This window comes from Topomyia yanbarensis, chromosome 3, assembly GCF_030247195.1.
Source record: "Topomyia yanbarensis strain Yona2022 chromosome 3, ASM3024719v1, whole genome shotgun sequence".
In the NCBI taxonomy this organism is placed as follows: Eukaryota; Metazoa; Arthropoda; class Insecta; order Diptera; family Culicidae; genus Topomyia; species Topomyia yanbarensis.
Window position 1 is genome coordinate 308829734 of NC_080672.1, and position 23427 is coordinate 308853160.

At 44.3% G+C, this 23427-nt stretch overlaps 1 protein-coding gene across 4 annotated transcripts; it reads left to right on the top strand.

Annotated features, from left to right (window-relative positions):
- The first annotated feature begins 1578 nt into the window (after positions 1-1578).
- LOC131690054 (flightin) lies at positions 1579-15781 on the top strand. Of its 4 annotated transcripts, XM_058975522.1 has the most exons (5): positions 1638-1766; positions 13891-14045; positions 14111-14263; positions 14328-14410; positions 15267-15781. In XM_058975522.1, the coding sequence occupies exons 2-5, from the start codon at positions 13927-13929 to the stop codon at positions 15311-15313; spliced, it is 402 nt and encodes a 133-aa protein (XP_058831505.1). In that variant the 5' UTR covers positions 1638-1766; positions 13891-13926; the 3' UTR covers positions 15314-15781. The 4 variants fall into 4 exon arrangements, with proteins under 4 accessions (XP_058831503.1, XP_058831504.1, XP_058831502.1 ...); XM_058975520.1 differs by having other exon boundaries at positions 1579-1734; positions 14328-15781; XM_058975521.1 differs by having other exon boundaries at positions 1611-1720; positions 14328-15781.
- The last annotated feature ends 7646 nt before the right edge of the window (positions 15782-23427 follow it).

Consider the following 23427-nt stretch of genomic DNA (forward strand, 5'->3'; position numbering starts at 1 on the left):
AACTGTGGAGGAGAGCTAGGCTCGTTCGACTGATCCTCCACTGTGAGAACGGTCGGTGGCACGATTCCTTAATGTTTAGCCGGGGTAGCGAAAACACTCCTTGACGTTTAGCTTACCCCTTAATGGCGAATCGACACCGCTTTTACGTGTGCCCGAACCACGGGCCGGCACTCTTCGACGGATTTAACTGACCGTCACACACGCGCACTTTATTTCACTGCAATAGTGGCGGAAAACTGTCCCGAAAAGGATTTTATAGTTCGGGCGTCTGACACTAACCGTAGTTCGTCACTTTCTAAAAACCTCGATGGCCGCCTTCCTCACGACACGAAAAAACAAACACCAACACCAAAAAAATCGTACCGCCGCATAGCTGTCATCGCTATGTGTAGCTTATCCAGCACACTTATTGCAGCAAGAGGAGAGCGGTGGACTATCTAAGCCCTATGTTTCTTGTATACAAACATAAAACAAAAATTACTACACCTATCTGCACGCACAAAACCGTTCACAAAAGCGAAACTATATAAAAATTTACACGAAAAACTGAACGGTATCGAAACAGCGGTGAGCATAAATTTTCGTAAACAATACACTCTACGGAGAGAGTACGCACGAATAGGTGTATTTCCACCCAGTGTTAAATTGTTACCCTGACGGGTTACAAGCTGCAGTACAAGCTATCGATCATACTTCCGTTCGGGGCACAAACATACGACGATTGCCGCGCAAAAGCAAGGTTAATAAAATGGTTTGAAGCATTTAATAATTGCACGAACTTGCAAGCCTAGATCACTGATCACTAAAGAAAGTTTCAAATAGAATTTCGTTTTAATATATCTCGCCATAAATTTAATGACAAGCAGATAATTTAATTTTAATACTATACATGCTGTATTGATACTCCACGACTATTTGAGCACCCACCCTAACTATTTTTTTGCTTTTGGGAAGATGTAACAAAATCAAAGAACAAATCACTCTCTTCACGAGATTGCGAAAAAAAAAACAAGATGAAATATTCAAACCACAGGTGACCCATAAGTGACCTTGTACATGACAAGAATATTACCAATAAAATATAAAAAAGCGCTTTGATAAATGTTAGAATACGTCCTAACACATAAAATTTATTGATCAACTGATTATTATGAATATTTCTGATTGTTTAGTACCTGCCATCAACAGTTTTCCACAAACAAAAAAGAAAATCGCCTTCTTATTTCCCGCACAAAGTCTTTTCGAAGCATTCAAACGTTACTCGAGAACCACTTTTACACACCGTGATGGTCGTTCAATCAACCAACCAACCAACCACCCCGCACCCAGCGACGATAGCCATGGCATGCGTGCCGCTCGCTCGCTATCTCAACGGTCTGAACCGCGTGAACGAACATATCGACGAAGACACATAAAATCACATCCGTTAGAAAAGAGTAAATACGCAAATCGAATCCCCGACCGGACTGACCGATTAGTGCCAGAGTATAGTGTGTAGAGGTAGGTAGTGGTGCTTCGCGTAGAAAGGATCCACCTTGCCATCATCGCGATAGGAGAATCTTAGAATCAGTATGCCGACGTGGTTGGGCACGCGGGTTGTGAAGGCAGTGCAGTTGGGGGAAAGTCAGTTTCGCTATCTCGCTCGCCGTCCCGATGCCAATTTAATAATGAATTGGTCGAAATAAAGTCAGTCTCTTTGTTCATTCCACCGGATTAACAAGTGAGTCCTCACAGGTACGGCAGAAGCAGTGCAATTTGAGTGATCGGTAAATAGTTTGACGGTTTGGATTAAAATCGGATCATCTGTGCGATCGGGGTGATAACGGTGGATGTGTGGAAATGATGGACTGAAATTAATACTGGGATCGACAGGAATTCGACGTTCGATAGACTGTTTCCCATTGCGTGCTGAAGATAATACCTAGATAATGGTTTTTGGATTATTCAAATCAGGATATGAGTATCTAATGCTCAAAGCAGAATCCGTTACGTAATATACCGATATCAGACATTGAAGAAGTGAAGCTGTTTTTCGAAACCGGATCGAGAGCCAATAGTTTGATTGGTGGAAGTTTTTCTGCTATTAGATACTGTACATTTTTAAAAAAATAACGTGTTTCATCATTTATCTAAAATTTTATCAAGAAGGATATTCGTTAGGCGGTGCAATAATGTCTTAGATATAATCAGATACATCAAATGAGGTTGAGAACAAGATGATAACTGTACCAAAAATCAAACCACTGTCGAATCGCCCTAAATTTTTATTAAATCTGCATGTTTCGAGATGTTTCAATTTTCCATTTTAAGCCTGGCACATTTATTATTTATTCCATTTAAAAATGTTGTTCCATTAGTCCCGTACTGTAGGCCTAGACTGAATACTTGCAAAGTTATATTGTACACCAATAAAAGGACAAAATCACAAGCGGACCAAATTGGACTAAACCGCTACAACAGTTATATAAGAAAAACGTCTTGGATAATTTTAATGTAAATCAGAGATATGTAACAAGCTTTACATTTTTTTTTCTTCAAAAACAGATTTGTAATGTGGGTTGGTTATATTTCGCTAAGTTGGGGTATTATTTTTCCAATTTTCACTCCCGCGTAGCATTCCTCATTTCGCCTAGCGTGAATAAATCCAATATTCGCTCTAAAATCCACAGTTTCGCAAAAATACCCACCGATACCTAGTCAGCTGAGTTTCCTGCTGGTGATTAATCATAATTAGTGCCAAGTTTTTTTTTTCAAGTACTTGCACCATTCTGTGCGCCTTTGTTAACGTCATTATTACGATACTTATACATAACAAGTAACTTCAAATTTTCGTGCATTTTCAAACACGATATTGTATCAAACGATAGACTTTAACAACGTGCTGACAGTCTCGGCATCATCGGTGAAAAGTGATTAATGGTATTTGTTAATAACCCTATCACGTGAATACCGACCACGATTCGTAAGTCGCGCCATTACTTGAAAAGCAGTTGGCTACCTTAGTTTCGAGAATCGTAACTCTTGCCTCTAAATAACATAGAGGCATTTAGTCAGTTTTTTAGGAACCAGTTCCCTATTACAAAAATTAGACTGTGAAAAATGGTGTGGAATTCATGGCATGTTCCATGATAACGTTGGGAAGATATTCACACCATAGAGTAAAGCTTGTTCACAACGAAATCTGGACACACAATGTTTAGAGTAACATAGATTTGAATTGTGTTTATTTCATTATACTAATTCTATTTCTACTACTGGAGTTGATCAAAAAATAATAGCTACATATAACTACACCTTCGAGAAAGTTGTAAAGGAGCTTTTTCCCTAAATTTTACTGATAATATCTTTTCTCTGTCCTGTAGGGTTATCTATGTATGAGACGTTTTCTATGGCGAACTCCTTCATCGCTCAGAATTACTCTGCAACCTCATTTCGTTTCATAGCAGTAGAGAAAAAACATACAGGCCCGTAGCCAGGACTTTGTTTCGGGAGGTTTTAAAAATTGAATGCATGAATCTCGACAAACATACGATTAACCCTCTAGTGCCCAATTATTTTTTTTGGCTTGAAAAAACTTTTATAGGTGGGATTCGTGATGAGAAAAACGAAAATAATGTTGATAATTCTTGTAAGTAATAGATTTTTCATTAAAGCCTTAACCCTAGAACGTTGCACTTTCGTTTTCCACCCTAGAACTAGGATATAAATGTACCCCACGCTTTGATCGCAATTTGCTCAGGTAAAAATTCAAGCAAAGAAATGTGTAGTACTTCATTTTCTTCGTTTTTTAATTGCGAAAACAGCTGTGTAAGCGAAAGTAGGGAATTTACTAAATCAATGATACATAAATTGGTTTGAACAAAAAAAAAAAGAGTGAAAAAATCGCGGTTTTGACTTTTCTCACAAAAATTGCTATAACTTTGCGAATTTTCAACCGATTTGAAAAAAACAAATGATTCTAAAAGTTGAAAGAATGGTAGCAACGGTATAAAATGGAATTTCGATATTTTTGAAAAACTGCAATTATTTGGAAGAAAGAAAGATTGAAAATCGGGATTGGAAAATACCACGAAATGGGGAGGAAATTGAAATGAAAAAAATATTTCTGACCAGTAATACATTGGTAACACGCAACGTTACTGTTAGAGCAGTTACTGAGCGCAAATTATACTTGCGAGCATTACATTGTTTTGAAAAACTATAAAAAATAAACAATAAAACAATAAAAATAAGCAAAAATCATAACGATTTGTCTTCTACTTCAAAATTAAATTAAATTAATTAAATAAATGATCAAAAATATTATATAATACTAAATGTTACTTACACAGTAAAACAACCAGTATTGAAACTGGTATTGTCACGAGTAACATTTCCAGGGACAGCACGAAACCTAACGAAACGCTAACGGCAACCGTACACTGGGGTACAAATGTACCCCACGTCAACTTTGACACCTGCTTCCACGCAGGCTACAAGCAAACTGGCTATACCACCTTTTCCTACTCTTACTAGGAACTCTAAACTGAGATATGGTTAGGGTCCCAGGTCGATAAATGCTGAATTCTCGTCTTCACACAGCTCCAAAGAAGGCGTGGGGTACATTTGTACCCCAGTGCAACGTTCTAGGGTTAAAATAAGTAAGCCGCCTAGAGGGTGTCTTGGGCACCTGGGGGAATAAAAAACAAAAACTTTTTTTCTTCTAGTTACTTCAACATAAGCGTATACAGATGGTTGCTTATATTTTGGACTTCATCAGAGCGTAAATTACCTAAACTGTAAGGAGTATTTCTCTAGTGCTTTGTTTGTTTAATTATTGGCTTCTAATTTATAGTAGGGGAGTTCAGGGTCTACCGGCGATGGTTTCATTTATCAAGTTTTATTTTTTTTAATTTAAGAAGCTCGTGTAAAAGAGAATGCGTTGCATAAAAGAGCAGACTGTTGGGTGCATCACAGAATTTTAAATATGTGACGCGGAAATCTCGCCAACTTACGATTATACGCACAAAGAAGCCACATGGCCACTTTTGATGATAAAGTATGGATCGCGTGAGATGTCTTTTCAACAAAAATTTAAATCAATCAATACTTGTTATTATTTTTCAACCCCAAAGTACCGGTATTTTAAATTCAGCGCACACTTCGTATTCAAAGCCGAATTTTCGAAATTCTTCAGGTAAAATTTCGAAGTAAACAAACAAAAAAAACAAATTTTATTTGTGGTTACGTATATTACAAATACGGCCGGGGAAAGTTCTTTTCGTGCGCTCTAAAAAATTTAGTCATTCGTGGAATAGCTTTGAAGCCGCCCTAAATAACAATTTTGAAATTAAAAAAATTCACCTAGGGTAATGATCCTATTTTCACCCTTACCATATGAAGCCATTGATTAGAGCGGCGTTAGCCATCTTTGTTAAACGCATAGGTTCAAATGGGAAGGCGGCTTTTGTTATCATAATGGTTCATAAGAAAAAAGCAAAGATATTGGTGCCAATTCATACGCATTGCTTCAATTGTATTCCAAGCAATTAATGAAATGGTGAGACACCCTTGCTATTAAAACTAAAATAGGCTCTTCATTCTAATATGGTCGAAAACTCAGTATCACTTACAACGTGTACGAAACAGAATTGTAATACAACATAAACACATTGGAGAATATATTACACAGTACTTGAAGAGCAGAACTAGAGTCAGCGCCATATGTCTAATACAAAAGGAGAAAAAAAAGATTCCTCCAACTAGCCCCAGATTCCCTTAAATATTATTAAATGATAAGGACGTCCATATTCTAACAGCAGCATTCACCCAAAGATTTTAAAACATGCTTCTTGTGAGCTAAAAATGCACATAATGCTAGTTTCGATACGGTAAGTAATCACTAAAGACTGAAAAATTTTTTCGCTCAGGTGCCCAACACCGCCTTTAGGCGGGCAAAGTATTTTACCAAAAATGCTAAACTTCCGAATTATTCCACTAAACCAATTCACATCTACAGTGAAATGCTAGTAACAGGCTACTCAAAAATATTTTTTTTAGTTGTTGAAATTTCAAAAAATAGTTAAAATTTGTTTAATGGAGATTACCACTAAAATAGTTTTTTCCACATTTTTCTCGAGTTTTCAACTTTGAGCTTCAATTACGTTTGACAGAAAGCTACAAATATTCAAAAAATGCGTGTGTGTGGTGAGCGTTGGGAAGAAATGCTAGTACGGATGACAATATACAATTATGTTGTAGTAGTTTTATAAGGATTTTTATAGAGACCGCCTAGAGGCGGTGTTGGGAACTAGAGGGTTAAAATTGCTCAACAAATTACATAATTTCGGAGGGGGTCCGGACCCCCAGGACCCTCCCCCTGAATCCGCCACTGATGCACACACTCATTCAGCATCGAATTTTGCAACCATTCTATACGTTACCACCTGGATGCATTCCTGATACTCGCTTTCTCTCGTCCGCATACGCATGAAAGGCCTCTCCGCTTCTCATAAATCACATCTTCGGGCAATCTCAAATAGACAAGTCAGCACTAATTTATCGTCATCATGCTGCCGTCTATATCCAGACATTTATTGCACACAGTATGCGAGTTTTTCCTTTCACCAATTCCCTCAAGCAAGTACACTTCCAACAAAGTATAGCCATTTTTGTTTTCTGTTAATACTCTGTTAGTTATTTCTATCCATTATTGAGCTTGAGCTGGAGCTTTTGCGACTACCCCTGGCTGTTACTCCGTTATCGATCGGGACTAGCTGAAGTTGCACAGGTAATCAGTAGATAATTATGCTTGGGAGTAGCGAAACATCTTTCAATGTGCAACTCTTGGTAATCCTAAAGTGTTTATTGATCAATACCGGCACCAGCCAGGCACGAACGTAGATCGCGGAAGGAAATGGTAGGAATGTTTATCCTATACTTTCTTTTACTGGAGGCCGTACATACTACTGCGCACTCCGCAAGTATCACGGGAGGAGGAATTTGTTAGTAGGTACAGAAGTAGGATTCTATTTCTTCATAATCGACGCCGGAGAGGTGACTCCACTTTCTGGACTAGATATCGATTATAGATCCTTCAACTCATGGGACCGGGGTTCAATGGCTGTACTTCCCTTCCGAAGGAAGGCGTGACCATAGATTTTTTCACCTCAGAAAAATCTCAATGAATGGAATGAGTGGTGGTCGCTACAGACACTTTATACACAGACTAGCGAAGTGTCAAAAATTGAAGCCAAACTGACTGTAGAAAAGTGCAGCCAAACGAGCATGAGAGTTTTGAGAGGAAGGCAAGAGGAAGCCCATGCAAAGCTTATGGGAGCTTCCGTGATGCCAGTTTACATACATGGTTGCTAGCTTTACTGTTTTTCTCTCCGCTAGTCTTATATAATGTGTCTGTAGTGGTCACGCGTACCACTCAACCAGCGGCACCGTCATACACTGTTAATTATTTCTATCCATTTTTTGATATTGAATCACTCTACACTGTTATCTACTATAGAGAGGTTAATGTTTCTGGTTTTTATAAGAGTTGATTGTCTCGTCGGTTGAAACGAGACGTTTTCAGTTGAAGAATCATTGCTTTCGCATTCAGGGACTTCCATATCCGGGATAGGATTTGCATTAAGAGGCACCTTCGACATACCTGCTGAGGGGACGGATTCATTGACAGTGACGATTTGGTCATCCGAATGGCTGTTCGGCCATCTACGGAAGTTGTCCTTCAATGTCAGCTTCTTTCTCCGAACAGCCTAGATAAGCCGTGTAGTGTCGGTAGTGGTTGTTTCAACCGGCTAAGAATTACACTACGGACTACTTGTCCCATTGGTAAAAATCCACCAAACAGGGAACCCCAATTCCATAGTGTCATGCGACCCGTGCTATGGGTAAAATTGTTGAGGGGGTTTAAAATATTCTCAATGGCAAACGGAGCCTGGAAAGAGTTGGGCGAACTCCCCAGTATGCTACATTACGCAGCGGAACGTTCACTCTACAAACCGAAGTTTTTTTCACCGATGATCCGCTGAATTTTGCCGAATTTTTGTTGGCTGGGGGTTTGTTGAGACTCTCGGCTGATGGTAGTTCGGTGAAGTTTTGTTGAGTTTCGATTATCAAATTTCGATGTGTACAGATGAACCTGCCCAGAGGCCGTATGGTATCTGGCCTAGAATTGAGCCACTGGGGTCTTGCTCCCATGTCGTAGGAGGCGACTGAAAGTAGGAGACCCTAAGTCAAGGTGTAGTTCCGTGCCGAGGACTTGATGACTGGAGGGTCTAAAATATGCCAGTCGCGCACGGAGCATTTTGGGTTTTGCCCTTACTGTGTTATGCGAATCTCTGACACAGTGGACCATTATTTTCTTCGCAAATCGTGGGAATCAGATGATCGTGTCCCATTTAAACCTGATATGACTCGCTATATGCGTTAACATCCCAACTCGCTTGGTGTCCTCTAGTTGTTGTACAATTTACGTTGGAAATCAAATGTACAGTTCTCTAATCAACAATGGTTAGAATAGCACAAATCAATCTCCAGCATAAACGTACAGCAACTATGAATTTATCTCGACTCATGCAGGAAGGTAAAGCTTCCATAGTATTGGTTCAAGAACCGTATTTCCATAAAGGAAACTTCTATTTTCGGAAAGTTACTTAACACTGCCTTCATTGCTTACGACAAGACAGGCATGACTAACCCACGTGAAATTCCTCGTGCTTGCATTCTTACAAACAAGGCTATTGACGCGTGTCTCATATCGGAGCTCACAACTCGCGATATCTGTGTTGTCACAGTTACACTGACTGTCGGAAACGTAAGCAAAAAATATATATATTTTTCAGCACATCTACCTAATAACGAGTCATCTCCTTCTGATGATTTCAAAAGCTTTGTATCATATTGTAGCAGAAATGGGCTTCCGCTCATTATCGGCAGTGATGCGAATGCTCATCACATCATTTTGGGCAGCTCAGACATCAATCTGAGAAGCTCTGAACTGATGGAGTACTTAAGTAGTACAAATCTCCATATTCTGAATGTAGGAAACCGACCAACTTTTGCGAGGTCTGAGACGGAGGAGGTGTTAGACATAACAGATTGCTCTGATAGAATTTTGCATGAGCTGGGAAATTAGCAGGTTCCAAATGAAACTGAACCGTCTCTATCCGATCATAAATATATATTTTTCGATCAATTTGATGTCACCTTCAATGTGATAACATATCGTAATCCTAAAACTACAAACTGGGACCTCTTTTTAGAAAACTTGGCGACTAAATTTCATGGATATTTTCCAACAATTAGTCAACTAGACGACTTAGATGACGTCGTGGATACGACAAACTCATTCATATTGGCATCCTACGAAGAAGCTTGTCCACTTCGTACTGTTAAATCGACTAGGGGAACCCTTGGTGGAGGGATGAGCTTGAAAGAATGAAGAAAGTTATGAGATGAGCTTGGAACCGGCGTCAGCGTGATGACTCCAGGGCTTTCAGGTCAGCTCGTAGTGCATATAAGAAATGTCTTAGATCTGCAGAACGGGCTGGCTGGCAAAACCTATGTTAGTCTGAACGAGGCTAGCAGGTCAAATAAAATTCTCTCCAAATCGAATGATTTTCAGATGAACTCCTTAAAAACCAGAGCTGGTGTTTATGTGACGGACGAAAAAGGTGTTCTTGATTGTCTCTTAACCTGCATGTATCTCGGGTTGGATAGATGCTTAGTAACCGCATACTTTGCTCGTCAGGCTGAGATACGGAAGTTGAGTATTTGAGGTTGTCCTCAGGGCGGCGTTCTGACACCTTTGTTATGGAACATGGTAGCCGACGGCTTGTTGAAGAAACTCAATGAGCTTGGATTTCCAACCTACGGGTTTGCTGACGATTACTAAATACTAATTACTGGATTTTGCATCGGAACAATCTTTGGCTTAATGCAACAGGCATTAAGAGCTGTCGAACAGTGGTGTCGACAAGTTAAATTATCAGTTAACCCAAGCAAAACTTCAATGGTTTTTTTCACGAAGAAGCGAATAACAACCGGGGTTCATTCCTTGCAGTTCTTTGATTCTGAGCTACTGTGTGCAGATCAAGTCAAATATATTGTAGTTATATTGGATTCCAAACTGAATTGGTCTGCTCACATTAAGTTCAGAGTCAAGAAAGCGTGCATGGCCTTCGGGCAGTGCAGACGAACTTTTGGGGTCTCAAACCTAAATACATCTATTGGATTTACACGACAATTGTACGTCCAATACTGTCATACGGATGCCTTGTGTGGTGGCAGAGGGGAGAGGGTGTGACAGTCCAGTCAAAGCTAAACCATCTGCAAAGAATGGCGCTCATGGCGTTGACTGGTGCTTTCACCACTGCAGGTTACTGGGCTTTGGAACAGTAACCATGTTGATCTTGCTACCAGTCATACACGATTGTGGTCACAAATGGTTACATGGAGTGAAGATATTCTTGCTCCCAGTGATATTACACTCACATGTAGTTTTCCTTACAGGACATTCCATGTGAAGATTCCCTCTCGAGAGGAGTGGTTGTCTGGCTATATGGAAAGACAACAACAAACGCAAATGGTCTGTTACACTGACGTCTGTTACTGTCGTGAAATGAGATTGGAACAATCTCACTCACTAGGTAGATACTGTACTGTATTCCAAGCAGAAATCTTTGCGACTATGTGCGGGGTACAAACGGCCCTTCAACTGAGTTTGTCCGGCAGAGTTATAAACATCTGCTCCAATAGTCAGGCTGCAATCAAGGCCCTTAGCTCAGACAAATCCCGGTTCAAGCTAGTGATCGCGTGCCGAACCCAAATTGAAGAACTAAGCATCGTCAACACTATCTACCTTGTCTGGGTGCCCGGACATTGTGGTATTACTGGAAATGAATGGGCTGACGAATTGGCCAGGGCAGGTTTAGCGATTGACTTCGTTGGTCTTGAGCCCGCGCTGCCAATTTCGACAAGTTGGATAAGGGAAAAAATACGGTCCTAGGCTTCGTTCGAGCACCGCAATTATTGGAGAAATCTATAAACGTGTCGCCAAACAAAGGCGTTTCTAGAACAACCGTGCCCAGTGATTTTGAAAAATCTCCTACATTTTTCGAAGCTCCACTGCGGCATGCTGACCAGGGCTTTAACCGGCCACTGCAAACTCAACTATCACATGGCAACTATTCAGCGTGCTGAGTCTTTTTCATGTGATCTTTGTGAATCCGACTACGGAACCTCATATCATCTGATATGCAACTGTCCAGCGGTAGCGCAATTGCGATTTTGAGTTTTCGGCCGTCCTTATATAGGCGAAACCATGTTTGGACGACTGAAACTCAGAGACATACTAAAGTTTCTTATCCAATGTGGTAAAGAGCTTTAGGCTTATTCGCAGGCAAGTTGAACTACTTGTGAGTTTAATTTACCTGTTGCACATTTTTGTTTTTGTGCTGTTATTTTTCCCACCCTTAAAATTCTACTTCCCCACACCTCCTTGTCCTTTCCTTCCGATCAGGAAATGATGAAAACACCCGGCAAGGAACAAATCCCCGACTACATACGGGGAACGTGCCATTTAAGCCAATATATTCTGATTCCTCGTCGGTTGAAACGAGACGTTTTCAGTTGAAGAATCATTGCTTTCGCATTCAGGGACTTCCATATCCGGGATAGGATTTGCATTAAGAGGCACCTTCGACATACCTGCTGAGGGGACGGATTCATTGACAGAGAAGATTTGGTCATCCGATGGACGTTTGTGCCCAGCTTTTTTGCCGGATGGTCTGTAAATTTCGTTTTGTTCCACTCGTCACACTTTCCCCATAAGTAGTCCCGGAGCTGTTGTGAAGAGCTTCGACGAAGACGCTTCGGTGGCTGCTGAGATAGATGATGCTGTATTGTTTCCTGGATAAGGGCTGATTTCTTCAACCTCACTTAACTTTTAAACCATTTTCACCAGCGTTAAGCAAGGGTGAAGAAATCGGCCCCAAGTCGAATGTCGTGCACTTTCGTTTATTGCATCAGATTTGTTTTCGTAAATTCGGGTAGACGAGAGTTCTTTGGAGCTTTGAGAATCTGTGCAAAGCTGATCAGATTGTTTCTCGCTGCCAATCATCCTTTGTTAAGGTCTTTTGTCCATGCAGTCTTTTGTTTTCGACGCAGGATCCGGATGTGACAGATTTGTGCAATGATTAAAGGGTATGTATACAATGTCTGCTCTCCTTCGATGATCACAGATGATTTTATATGATGTCCCAGAATCATCTTTGCGATGCGCACACCTAACGAGACTCCCTTGAAAGCGAAACTTTGTTCCTTGATCGAAATGATGTCTCCGTATTGCATGAGAGATGCTGTAATCTCACTGTTCCGAATGTTTTCGGACAGATCGTGAAGCTTAACTTCAACTCTTCCATCATCCATCACTAGTCGTAACTTATATTTGATCTTGTTGATTTCTAGTTCATGACGTTCACTATGTTGATCCACGGACCAAGATGCCCGTTTAATTCAATTCGGACCAAGATGCCCGTTTAATTCAACTGGAGACGCTTAACTTGGTCGATGTTGAGTCCAATCCTCTCATGGACGGATGTGTGGATTTTCTCGGAAGTAGAGTGCTTAGGAATGTTGCTAAAGTTTACTTTGAACGTATTTTCACGGGATCTTGCGAGTTCCATTGTTATGCTTTGTTGAAACTGTCGTCAGTAGGAGTGACGAAAATAATGAAACGATTCCACACCGAAGTCGGACGGATCACGATAAAGACAATTGCAATATACACTTATTACTTGTTGCTTAACGTGTGGTCACGACGAAAGCTTTGGACCTGACTAGAGAAAACTCTAGTAAGAGAAATGCGGAGAGAAAACAGCAGTTTTGACAACGTATGCCCCGACATTGTATGGCAACACGTCCAATGTTATAAGGATAGGCAATGTTCGATTGGATTCGTTTTTTTTTTGACAGCTAAACGCAAATCCAATCGATCCAAAATGGAGTCTCCGCAATTCTCTTTCTAGAGTTTTTCTAGACCTGACTAGTGTTGGTAATCATTTTTTTTATAAATAATTAAATCAAATTTTTCTTACAAATCCTAGCATTTACTATAGTTATCCATGATGTTGCTTGCAGATAATTTTGAATTACATCTATTTATTGTACGACCGATAACCTAAACGCAGTGCCAGCGCATCTTTTGGAAAATCTGTATATCAATTCGTTGTTTTCAAGCCATGCCACATTATTCTGGACATTTCGAATAGGATCCGACTTTGAGTCAGTGAGGAAGCATCCCGTTCTGGCTTAAGCTCACTCTTTCAAGCAAACGACTGAAATCTTTCAACGCGAAAATCTTGCAGATCAAGCAATAAAACAATTATCTACATGCCATGTGATGCCGTAAAAAGCATCACACACCGCGAATCAGTCTAACATACGATTCACTTCGGTGTCGATTGTTTCTCTCACTATTTACGGTTTTGAATCGTAGCCCAAAACGCATCTCGGTCACAGAGAAACAGTCAACAGCCCTACCCAGACGTGTGCTGCCGGCCAAACCACCAACCGCGGATTGTCGGATCTGCAAGTGGATCTAATGCACGTAGCGAAAACAAGAGAATGCAAAAAATGTCCTCTTTGAAATTCTAATTTTAATGCGGGAACATTTTCTAGATCGCATCGTTGTCACATTTTACAGTCTGCGACGTCGAGGCCAATTTATCTCTGTCGATTGATTTATTTTCGGCCGGAAAGGTGTGTTGAGTGTACGCGGAACCATGTAGAGACCGTGCTGAAAGTGTACTCCGAATTGTCATCATCATACGAAAAATTTAACCGTCAAAATAAATTTAAATCAAATTGTGAAAGATTTATTTTGTTTATTTACAGAAATAGGTGCGTAGTGACGAAGATACCGCCCGAACCATGGATGATGAGAATGCGTCAGCCGCCGTAGTCGTAAAGGACACCCGCGGGGCTGAGCCGCTGGCCATCGTCGATGATTTCCAGAGGCGCAAAGTCCAGCTCTACAAGCACTGGGTTCGGTGAGATACGATTCTGTCCACAGCCAAAACGTGTATGTTCAACACTCATGTTATCGTCATTTTAGTCCAAAGTTTCTGCAGTACAATTACATGTACAACTATCGCCACAATTACTACGATGACGTAATCGATTATCTAGATCGTCGTGCCCGCGGAATGCCCGGAGACATCCCTCGCCCACAGTACTGGGCTGAGCGGGTACTGCGCACCGAGAGAAAGTAAGTGTATCATATTAAAATAGAAACATATTCTTATAACAATTAAACTCTTTTCCCCTGCCAGGACACCGAAGAGCATTGACGAAATGTACAACTACACCAACATTGGCCTGAAGCGGGATGAGCGAAAACTGAACTACACTCTAAGTAATCAGATCAAGTCGTACAACTTCCACTCCAAGCGCTACATTAACAGCAAATACGCCAGGATTTTGTAAACGCTGTACTAAAAAATAACCGCGAAACCAAAATAATCAGAACCTCGCTTTGAAAATTGAATATGATTTAAAACTAACAAGGCAGATCGGAGTAGGTACGGTGGCTAAACAGGAACCGCTAGCCGTTCTTCTGTTAGAATTGCTCTAAACGCAGCAACCAGCGCCCCCGAAACTGCCTGCAGAAAAAAAATAGTAAAATGAAATTGTCCTAAGCACTGGACGGTTTCAGAATATCCCTTTGACAAAAATAATACTTAACCCTTCCACTATTCTACCCCAGATTGATCCTAATGCAATTTTTCAATACAAGAACTTTCAACTAATAACTTCAAGAAAGCAATACACTAACAGAGAGACTACATAATACAACGAAAACATGCAAACGACTTTTTGTAAAACATTTTACTCTAACAAACAGGGCAAGCTGTTGCTTGTTAATAGTTAATCAAGTTTTGATAAGGTAGCAGGTCCCTGATTGTTTCAGTACAGCTTGTCTTACCTATGCTTGATATCACTTTTAGTTACATATTTGCAGACCTCAGGTCGAAGAAAGATATGCTAAATATCCCATTAGAGCAGCTTACTGAACATTATTTTTAAACACTAAGTGCGCACATTATTTTAACCAATTATATCAATACAATTTTGCAACTATATTTTCTGTCATATGGCCTAATTAGCTTAGCAACGTTTGAGTTTGGTGTTTCTTTTTGCAATATTTTTTTTTAATCCGCTTGACTATTTCAATCTTATATCAATGGTAACCAACCATTTTAATCTTATAGGAAGAAGTCCAACCGTAATATCTTATAGTACCTATCGCGTCTGGTGAATAGCTCAAGTGGAGTCACTGAGCTGAAAAAGAATGTCAATCCTATTAAACAACACCTGACAGCTTACGGTGACCAACCACTGGTGTTTACAAACCACCACCATTGTACAGTTACACCTACAACATCATCTAGAGCTACACCATCCAAGATAGTTGTTATCTTTATTTATGAACGATCAGACCATGCCAACAGCTTTAATACAACGTGAATCTAGACTACATCCACCAGCAACTTGGATCGATAAGTCCAAAGCCCAAAGATCGCGGGCAATTATAATTTTATTTTTAGTTAATATGTTAAACATTACTTGACATATAATATTCTGATATAATATTATATTTTTTATTCTGACATATTTTCATTATCGTAATCATTTCCTTTTTTTATTGAAACGCATGATTTTGTAATATGTTTTAATTGCGCAAGACTACTATGAAAAACAAATACAGAATCCGATTAAGAGAGAACCAATTTGTTTTATTTACTGAACTAGAGCAACGTAAATTATACTAGCCCCAATGTGGATGACATCCAGTCTACTTTTTACTTCTGCCCAAGTCAGACGTACAATCGAACCAAGTGAATAACAACTAGCAACCTCTCGATCTAGTGTTCATTGTCTCGAGAACAAAGGAAACATTTAATTTATTCTTGCCGTCATGAGTAAAGTTGACGAAAAAACTCTGCTCCGACTTAATACAGCGGTCGTTGACTTTAAATTCTGTTCAATACGATTGACTTTTAGTGAAGTGGAATACCTGCTGAAGGTGAAGATGCAGCTTAGGCTCAAGGAGGTTATGTATCTCCAATATCATCATCTTCGCAATGTAGTACTCATATCATTCAACACGTTAGCCAAAGCTGAACGTTTCGTTTTGCAGAACAACTTGAAGTACTTGGCAGAAAGTGATAAAGATGGAATTAAGATTCCCGGTGTTCGGTAACGGTGTTCTTGTAGTGAGGATGCGGATCGAAAGACCTATCCCCTCCCACTTGACTATAAAACTTAAAACCCGCGAAGCTACTATTAATCAAATTACGTTATGCACCCATGAGGGGCAAACTCCTACGTGCAAGTATTGTAATCAGACAGCACACCACGGACAACCTTGCGCGGAAGATACAGAGGAGAATGCATCTCAACCGATTGCCAACGAATCCATGGAAAACCAACCCAAAAAAGTTTTTAATACCAATACCCGAACCACAAACGGTTGCAAAATTTGTGGCAGCTGTTCAGTCCATATTGACAACTGTAAAAGCAGCATCCAGCACCCCAAAAACCACTGTAAGCAATATCGGCGAAGAAGATAAAAACAATGATGACGGATTTACACTGGTCACCCGTAAGGGTAATAAGCAGGAAAGAACATCTGATCGCGAGCACCAAACCACCTTTAACGATAGAAGAGAATTAAATGATCACCATGACGCAGTAGGCGAGCCGCGAAAGAAGGTCTCCGCTCGCAATAAAAAGTTGCGCGCACGAGATCCAACGGGTTTTTTTTTACAATGGAGAAGACCTTTACGTCCTAGCCCAGTACACGTGCTATTGGTAGGGTCCAATCTACCACACGGGGTGCACTGGGGGCGTATCGGGCTCGAATGGTGACGCTACCATTAATACCGCCATTAATTAACTCCATTGGGCTCCGCCATCATTCCTCCCAGGAACTACCTCTCGGTATTACTTCTGGGGGGATGGCTGTACTAAATGTACTCATTCACTCTCACTCACGTGTTCATACGTCCTGTATGAGGCTTACTTGGGTGCTCTCCCAATCGCACTTTGATTCACTCTCAAACACTCCCACATGAGGCTAACTTTTGTGCTCACCTTTTTCGTTCCTTGCGAGGCTGACTTGTGTGCTCACCATACTCTTTCCTTGAGAGCGTTGTTTGGAACTCCATCCGGCCCTGGAGCTTTATTCATTGCTAGGGATTTAGCCACTGCGAGTAGTTCTTCATTCGTCACTGGAGCCACCATTTCGGCCGTGCCTGCACTGTCTCGTAGTGCAGGTGGCCAGGGGCTTGCGGCTCGAGACGGGAAAAGTACTTCGATAATCGTTGCCAACCGGTCCGGAGACCGTTCTGGGGGTGAGGAGCCCCCTTTGGTCTTGGCCATCACAATCCTGTAGGCGTCACCCCACGGATTCGCGTTGGCACTCTCACACAGGTTGTCGAAACACGCTCTCTTGCTGCTTTTAATGGCCTTGTTAAGGGCCAGTTTCGCAGCTCGAAACACTTCACGGCGGTTCTCTCTTGCATCCTCGGTGCGAGCTCTTTGCATCCTACGTCTAGCTATGAGGCAGGCTTACCGTAGAGCTGCAATCTCGGCACTCCACCAGTATACCGGGCATCTGCCGTTTCTTGGCAGTGTTTTTCTCGGCATAGTGGCGTCGCACGCGCGTGATAGAACAGCTACCAGCGCATCTCCGCTTAGACTGTCGGTGTTGGCCTCCAGTCCCACGGCCGCGGTGAAAGCTTCGCTGTCGAAGTGATTGGATTTCCACCCGCGTACCTGACAGGGATCTCCCGCCCTCGGATGCTGCACACCATAGTTGATCCTAAAGCGGATTGCTAAATGATCGCTATGCGTGTAGCCTTCGTCTACCCTCCATTCCATGCCTGGAGCCAGACTCGGGCTGGCAAATGTTAGATCAATCCACGCCTCCACTCCGTTTCTACGGAATGTACTAGCGGAGCCATTATTAGCTAGCACAGTATCGAGTTTCGCAAGCGCCTCCATTAGCGCTTTTTTTTTTTTTTTTACAATGGAGAAGACCTTTATGTCCTAGCCCAGTACACGTGCTAACGGTAGGGTCCAATCTACCACACGGGGTGCACTGGGGGCGTGTCGGACTCGAATGGTGACCAGCCATTAATACCGACTAAACTCCATTGGGCTCCGCCATCATTCCTCCCAGGAACTACCTCTCGGTATTACTTCTGGGGGGATGGCTGTACTATATGTACTCATTCACTCTCACTCACGCGATCATATATCCTGTATGAGGCTTACTTGGGTGCTCTCTCAATCACACTTTGATTCACTCTCAAACACTCCCACATGAGGCTGACTTTTGTGCTCACCTTTTACGTTCCATGCGAGGCTGACTTGTGTGCTCACCTTACTCATTCCTTGCTAGGCTTACTTTTGTGCTCGCCCTACCCATCCATGTGAGGCTGACTTGGGTGCTCACCCTATCACCTGATTCACTCTCAATCGTGCCACTCTATTGTACCTTTGTCACTCCCTCTGGCATCCCATGTGGGACATTTTTCTTAGGCCCCACTTCTGACATACCATGCGAGGCTGACTTTTGTGCTCACCTTTTTCATTCCTTGCTAGGCTGACTTTTGTGCTAGCCTCTACCAACCCGTGAGGCTGACTTTTATGCTCACCCTTAACATGCAGTGTGAGACTGACTTGGATGCTCACCCTTTCACTCCTCTGCCACGCCATGAGGCATCGATAGCTTAGTTCCAACATACTACGCTACGACCCTCCCGTCTTGGCATGAGGCAGTCCACTTATACGCCTATACACTCACTCTTCTGTCTTGCTTCGGGGTGGCTGGGTTTACCCCTTACGCGGTTGCCATTCGCTGCGCCAACCTACCTCGGCATGAACAGACCATTCACTCTCTTATTTTGCGCTTGGCCTTTTTCGCTCCAACTAACCAATCACTAGTTAGCCGTGCCCGCCGTCTGTTGCCCGGTTCGCCAGATTACCTGTAGCCTACTGGCAATCTGGATGGTAGCAGCCGAGACTGCGTTCCACTTCTCCACCGTTTGACACATCCGCTGAATAAGGGTATCCGGGGTTGTGTCCCAGCCACAGACGTCAAGCATTGCTCTTCTTTCGACGTCGAACCGATGACATACGAACAGTATGTGCTCGGCAGTTTCATCTACACCTGGGCAGTCCGGGCAGACTGGGACCTCCGCGTGTCCGAACCTGTGGAGGTACTGACGGAAACAGCCATGGCCTGACAGGAATTGTGTCAGGTGGAAGTGAACTTCCCCATGGGGTCTTCCCACCCAGCTCGATATGCTAGGTATCAGCCGGTGGGTCCACCTACCTTTCGAGGAGTTGTCCCACTCACGCTGCCATCTGGCGACCGAGGTCACCCTGGTGCGCTCGCGGGCTCCCCTATTTCCACGTAGCTCAAAGCACTCCTCATCTTCCCGAATGACCAGCCCGACTGGCATCATGCTCGCTATCACGCAGGATGCATCGTGTGATACCGTGCGGTAGGCAGATATCACTCTGAGGCACATCACGCGGTAGGTGCTCTCCAGTTTCTGTAGGTAACTGGTTACCCTCAGTGCTCTTGACCATGACGGGCCGCCGTACCTGAGGATAGATACGGCAACGCCTGCCAGTAACCTACGTCTACTGGCGCACACCTTTGAGCTGTTGGACATCATTCTCGATAGTGCCGCAACAGCAGTCGACGCTCTCTTGCACGTATAGTCGACATGGCTACCGAAGGTCAGCTTGTCGTCTATAATGACTCCGAGAGACTTCAGACTTCGCTGTGAAGTGATCGCGACTTCTCCTACATGGATAACTGCATGTTGTGCCGACTTGCGGTTGTTGACGATTACTACCTCCGTCTTATGATGAGCGAGCTCCAGGCCTCTCGCGCTCATCCTTTCCTCCACCGTGCTAATCGCGTGTTCTGCGGTTAGTTCTACCTCAGGAATTGACTCCCCGTAGACCTCCAAGGTTACGTCGTCGGCAAAGCCGACGATCTTGACCCCAGGAGGGAACTTCAGTCTCAGAACCCCGTCATACATGAGGTTCCATAGCACCGGGCCTAGGATCGAGCCCTGCGGGACTCCGGCGGTAATCGGAACCCTTTTCTGACCGGCATCGGTCTCGTATAGCAGTACGCGGTTTTGGAAGTAACTTTCCAGGATCCGGTACAGACCCACCGGTAGGCTAAGCCGGTGTAACGAGAGCGCGATGGCATCCCAGCTTGCGCTGTTGAATGCATTCTTCACGTCAAGTGTCACTAACGCACAGTATCGAATACCTCGCCTTTTTCGTTGGATCGCTATCTCGGCAGTATTTATCACTGAGTTGAGAGCGTCCACTGTGGACTTACCCTTCCGAAAGCCAAACTGGTTGCTTGACAGACCGTCCGTACCTTCCGCGTACGGGGTGAGCCTGTTGAGGATGATCCTCTCAAGCAGTTTGCCAGTCGTGTCTATCAGACAGATTGGTCTGTACGCCGATGGGTCGCCTGACGGCTTCCCGGGCTTCGGCAACAGCACCAGTTTCTGCCTTTTCCATCTATCGGGGAAACGGCACTCGTCAAGGCATCTCTGCATAGCTAGCCTGAACATGTTCGGGTTCGCTATGATCGCTGCCTTGAGAGCGTTGTTCGGGACTCCATCCGGCCCTGGAGCTTTGTTCATTGCTAGGGATTTAGCCACTGCGAGTAGTTCTTCGTTCGTCACTGGAGCCACCATTTCGACCGTGCCCGCACTGTCTCGTAGTGCAGGTGGCCAGGGGCTTGTGGCTCGAGACGGGAAGAGTACTTCGATAATCGTTGCCAACCGGTCCGGAGACCGTTCTGGGGGTGAGGAGCCCCCTTTGGTCTTGGCCATCACAATCCGGTAGGCGTCACCCCACGGATTCGCGTTGGCACTCTCACACAGGTTGTCGAAACACGCTCTCTTGCTGCTTTTAATAGCCTTGTTAAGGGCTAATTTCGCAGCTCGAAACACTTCACGGCGGTTCTCTCTTGCATCCTCGGTGCGAGCTCTTTGCATCCTACGTCTAGCTCTGAGACAGGCTGACCGTAGAGCTGCAATCTCGGCACTCCACCAGTATACCGGGCATCTACCGTTTCTTGGCAGTGTTTTTCTCGGCATAGTGGCGTCGCACGCGCGTGATAGAACAGCTACCAGCGCATCCCCGCTTAGACTGTCGGTGTTGGCCTCCAGTCCCAGGGCCGCGGTGAAAGCTTCGCTGTCGAAGTGATTGGACTTCCACCCGCGTACCTGACAGCGATCTCCCGCCCTCGGATGCTGCACACCATAGTTGATCTTAAAGCGGATTGCTAGATGATCGCTATGGGTGTAGCCTTCGTCTATCCTCCATTCCATGCCTGGAGCCAGACTCGGGCTGGCAAAGGTCAAATCAATCCACGCCTCCACTCCGTTTCTACGGAATGTACTAGCGGAGCCATCATTAGCTAGCACAGTATCGAGTTTTGCAAACGCTTCCATTAGCGCTTGACCCCTGCTATTTGTACAGCGGCTGCCCCACTCCACTGCTCAAGCGTTGAAGTCTCCCGCTATTACTACCGGTTTCCGGCCCACGAGGTCCGACGAGAGCCTGTCGATCATCTGGTAGAACTGTTCTATTGGCCACCTTGGTGGGGCGTAGCAGCTGCAATAGAACACACCATTGATCTTGGCAATCGCCACACCCTCGGCGGAGGGGTGTATTACCTCTTGAACCGGGAACCTTCCCGTTGTACAGATTGCCACCATTCCAGACCCGTCCGACACCCAATTGCCGTTGCCGGCAGGGATGCTGTACGGGTCTGATAAGAGGGCGACATCTGTCCTCGACTCCGAGACCGACTGCCACAGCAGCTGCTGGGCTGCTGCACAATGGTTAAGATTTAGCTGTGTGACTCTCACGGCTTCTTCTTATTTAACTCGCCGAAGGGACACGAAGGTCCGCCCATAGCATGTTTATGGGCTTGCTTCTTAGCGGTGCAGATAAGGCACTTATATGCCTTAGTGCACCCCCGCTCTTTATGCCCCTCCTCGCCGCATCGACGACATAGCTTGCTCCTGTCTAGGCCTTTGCATTCGTAAGCTTTATGGCCGGATTCTAGGCACCGATAGCACCTGTCCACTGAAGGCGGCTGGGGTATACTAATAGGGCATACCGACCAGCCGATCTTCAGCTTCCCTTTCTCGGTTACCTTTTTGGCATCCGCATTCAGTAGCCTGAGGTAGGCTACCTGGGTGCCAGAGGGTCCGTCCCTCAATCGCACAGAGGTCCGCTCGATTGTGACGCCGCATTGCTCCTTGACGGCTGCGACGACGTCTTCTGCGGTCGCGAACTCGTCCAAGTGCTTGCACTGGAGAGTTGTTTCCGCACCTAGCGACCTGATTTGGGCGCCCTCACCAAGGACCTCTTGGGCCAAGGCCTTATATACTGCACTTGATTGTGCGCCTCGCTTCAGCACCAGGAGCATCTCTCCCGTATTGGTGCGTCTTACGCTACGCACATCCTGCCCAAGGGCCGAGAGACTTTCCGCCGCCTTCATCGATTTAAGGACATCGGCGTATTTGTCCTTGTCGGTTTTGAACCACAAGGCTTCGCCTCTGTCCTTGGCCTTCCTCGCAGGCCGCGGTACCTCCGGTTTCGGTGCCGGCTTTTTCTTGGTAACCAGCGTCCAGGGGTTTTGAGCCCCCCTGCCCCGGTCGTGTCGGGTTGCTGGTACTATCGCTCTCCACAGCGAGGTCACTCTCGCCCTCGCTTACCTCACCCAGGCGGCGTTTGACCTTGACGGTTGCACGCCGAGTGGTGTCGGTTTTGGCACCCTCTCCTGGCGACTTCCTAGGGCGCTTCGCATTCGATGCCGTCTTGCGATTGCCCTTTCCTTTTCCCTTCGAGGGGAACTCGGTCGCCGCTCCGATCGACGTGGCTGGTCCGTAGAAGGTAAAGGCCACTGTCTGTGAACCTCTATTGACCTTCTCTCTTTCCTCCCTATTGGAGGCCACTGTCTGGGTTTCTCTGTCGGGCCTCTCCCGACATTCCACCCTCTCAACATATGCCTGCTGTTCCTGTCTTGCGACACGAACAGCTTTCCGGAGCTCCAGAAGGCTCAACTTCAACTCCTTGGCTATGTTCTGCTTTGCGCTAGCGAAGTCGATTATAGCATCGAGTTGCTTCGCTACTTTGCGCATCGCAGCTATTGGCCCCTCCGATGCATTGGTAGGGGTGTTGCCTACCGCTGCTGGGGGGTCACTGGTGCTTTCGGGTGCAGCACTCATCGCTCCACTACTCTCCCCACGGGGGGGGGGGAGACCTCGCCAAACCACCTCTTGCGAAGGGGTTTGGCACCTCCGTCTG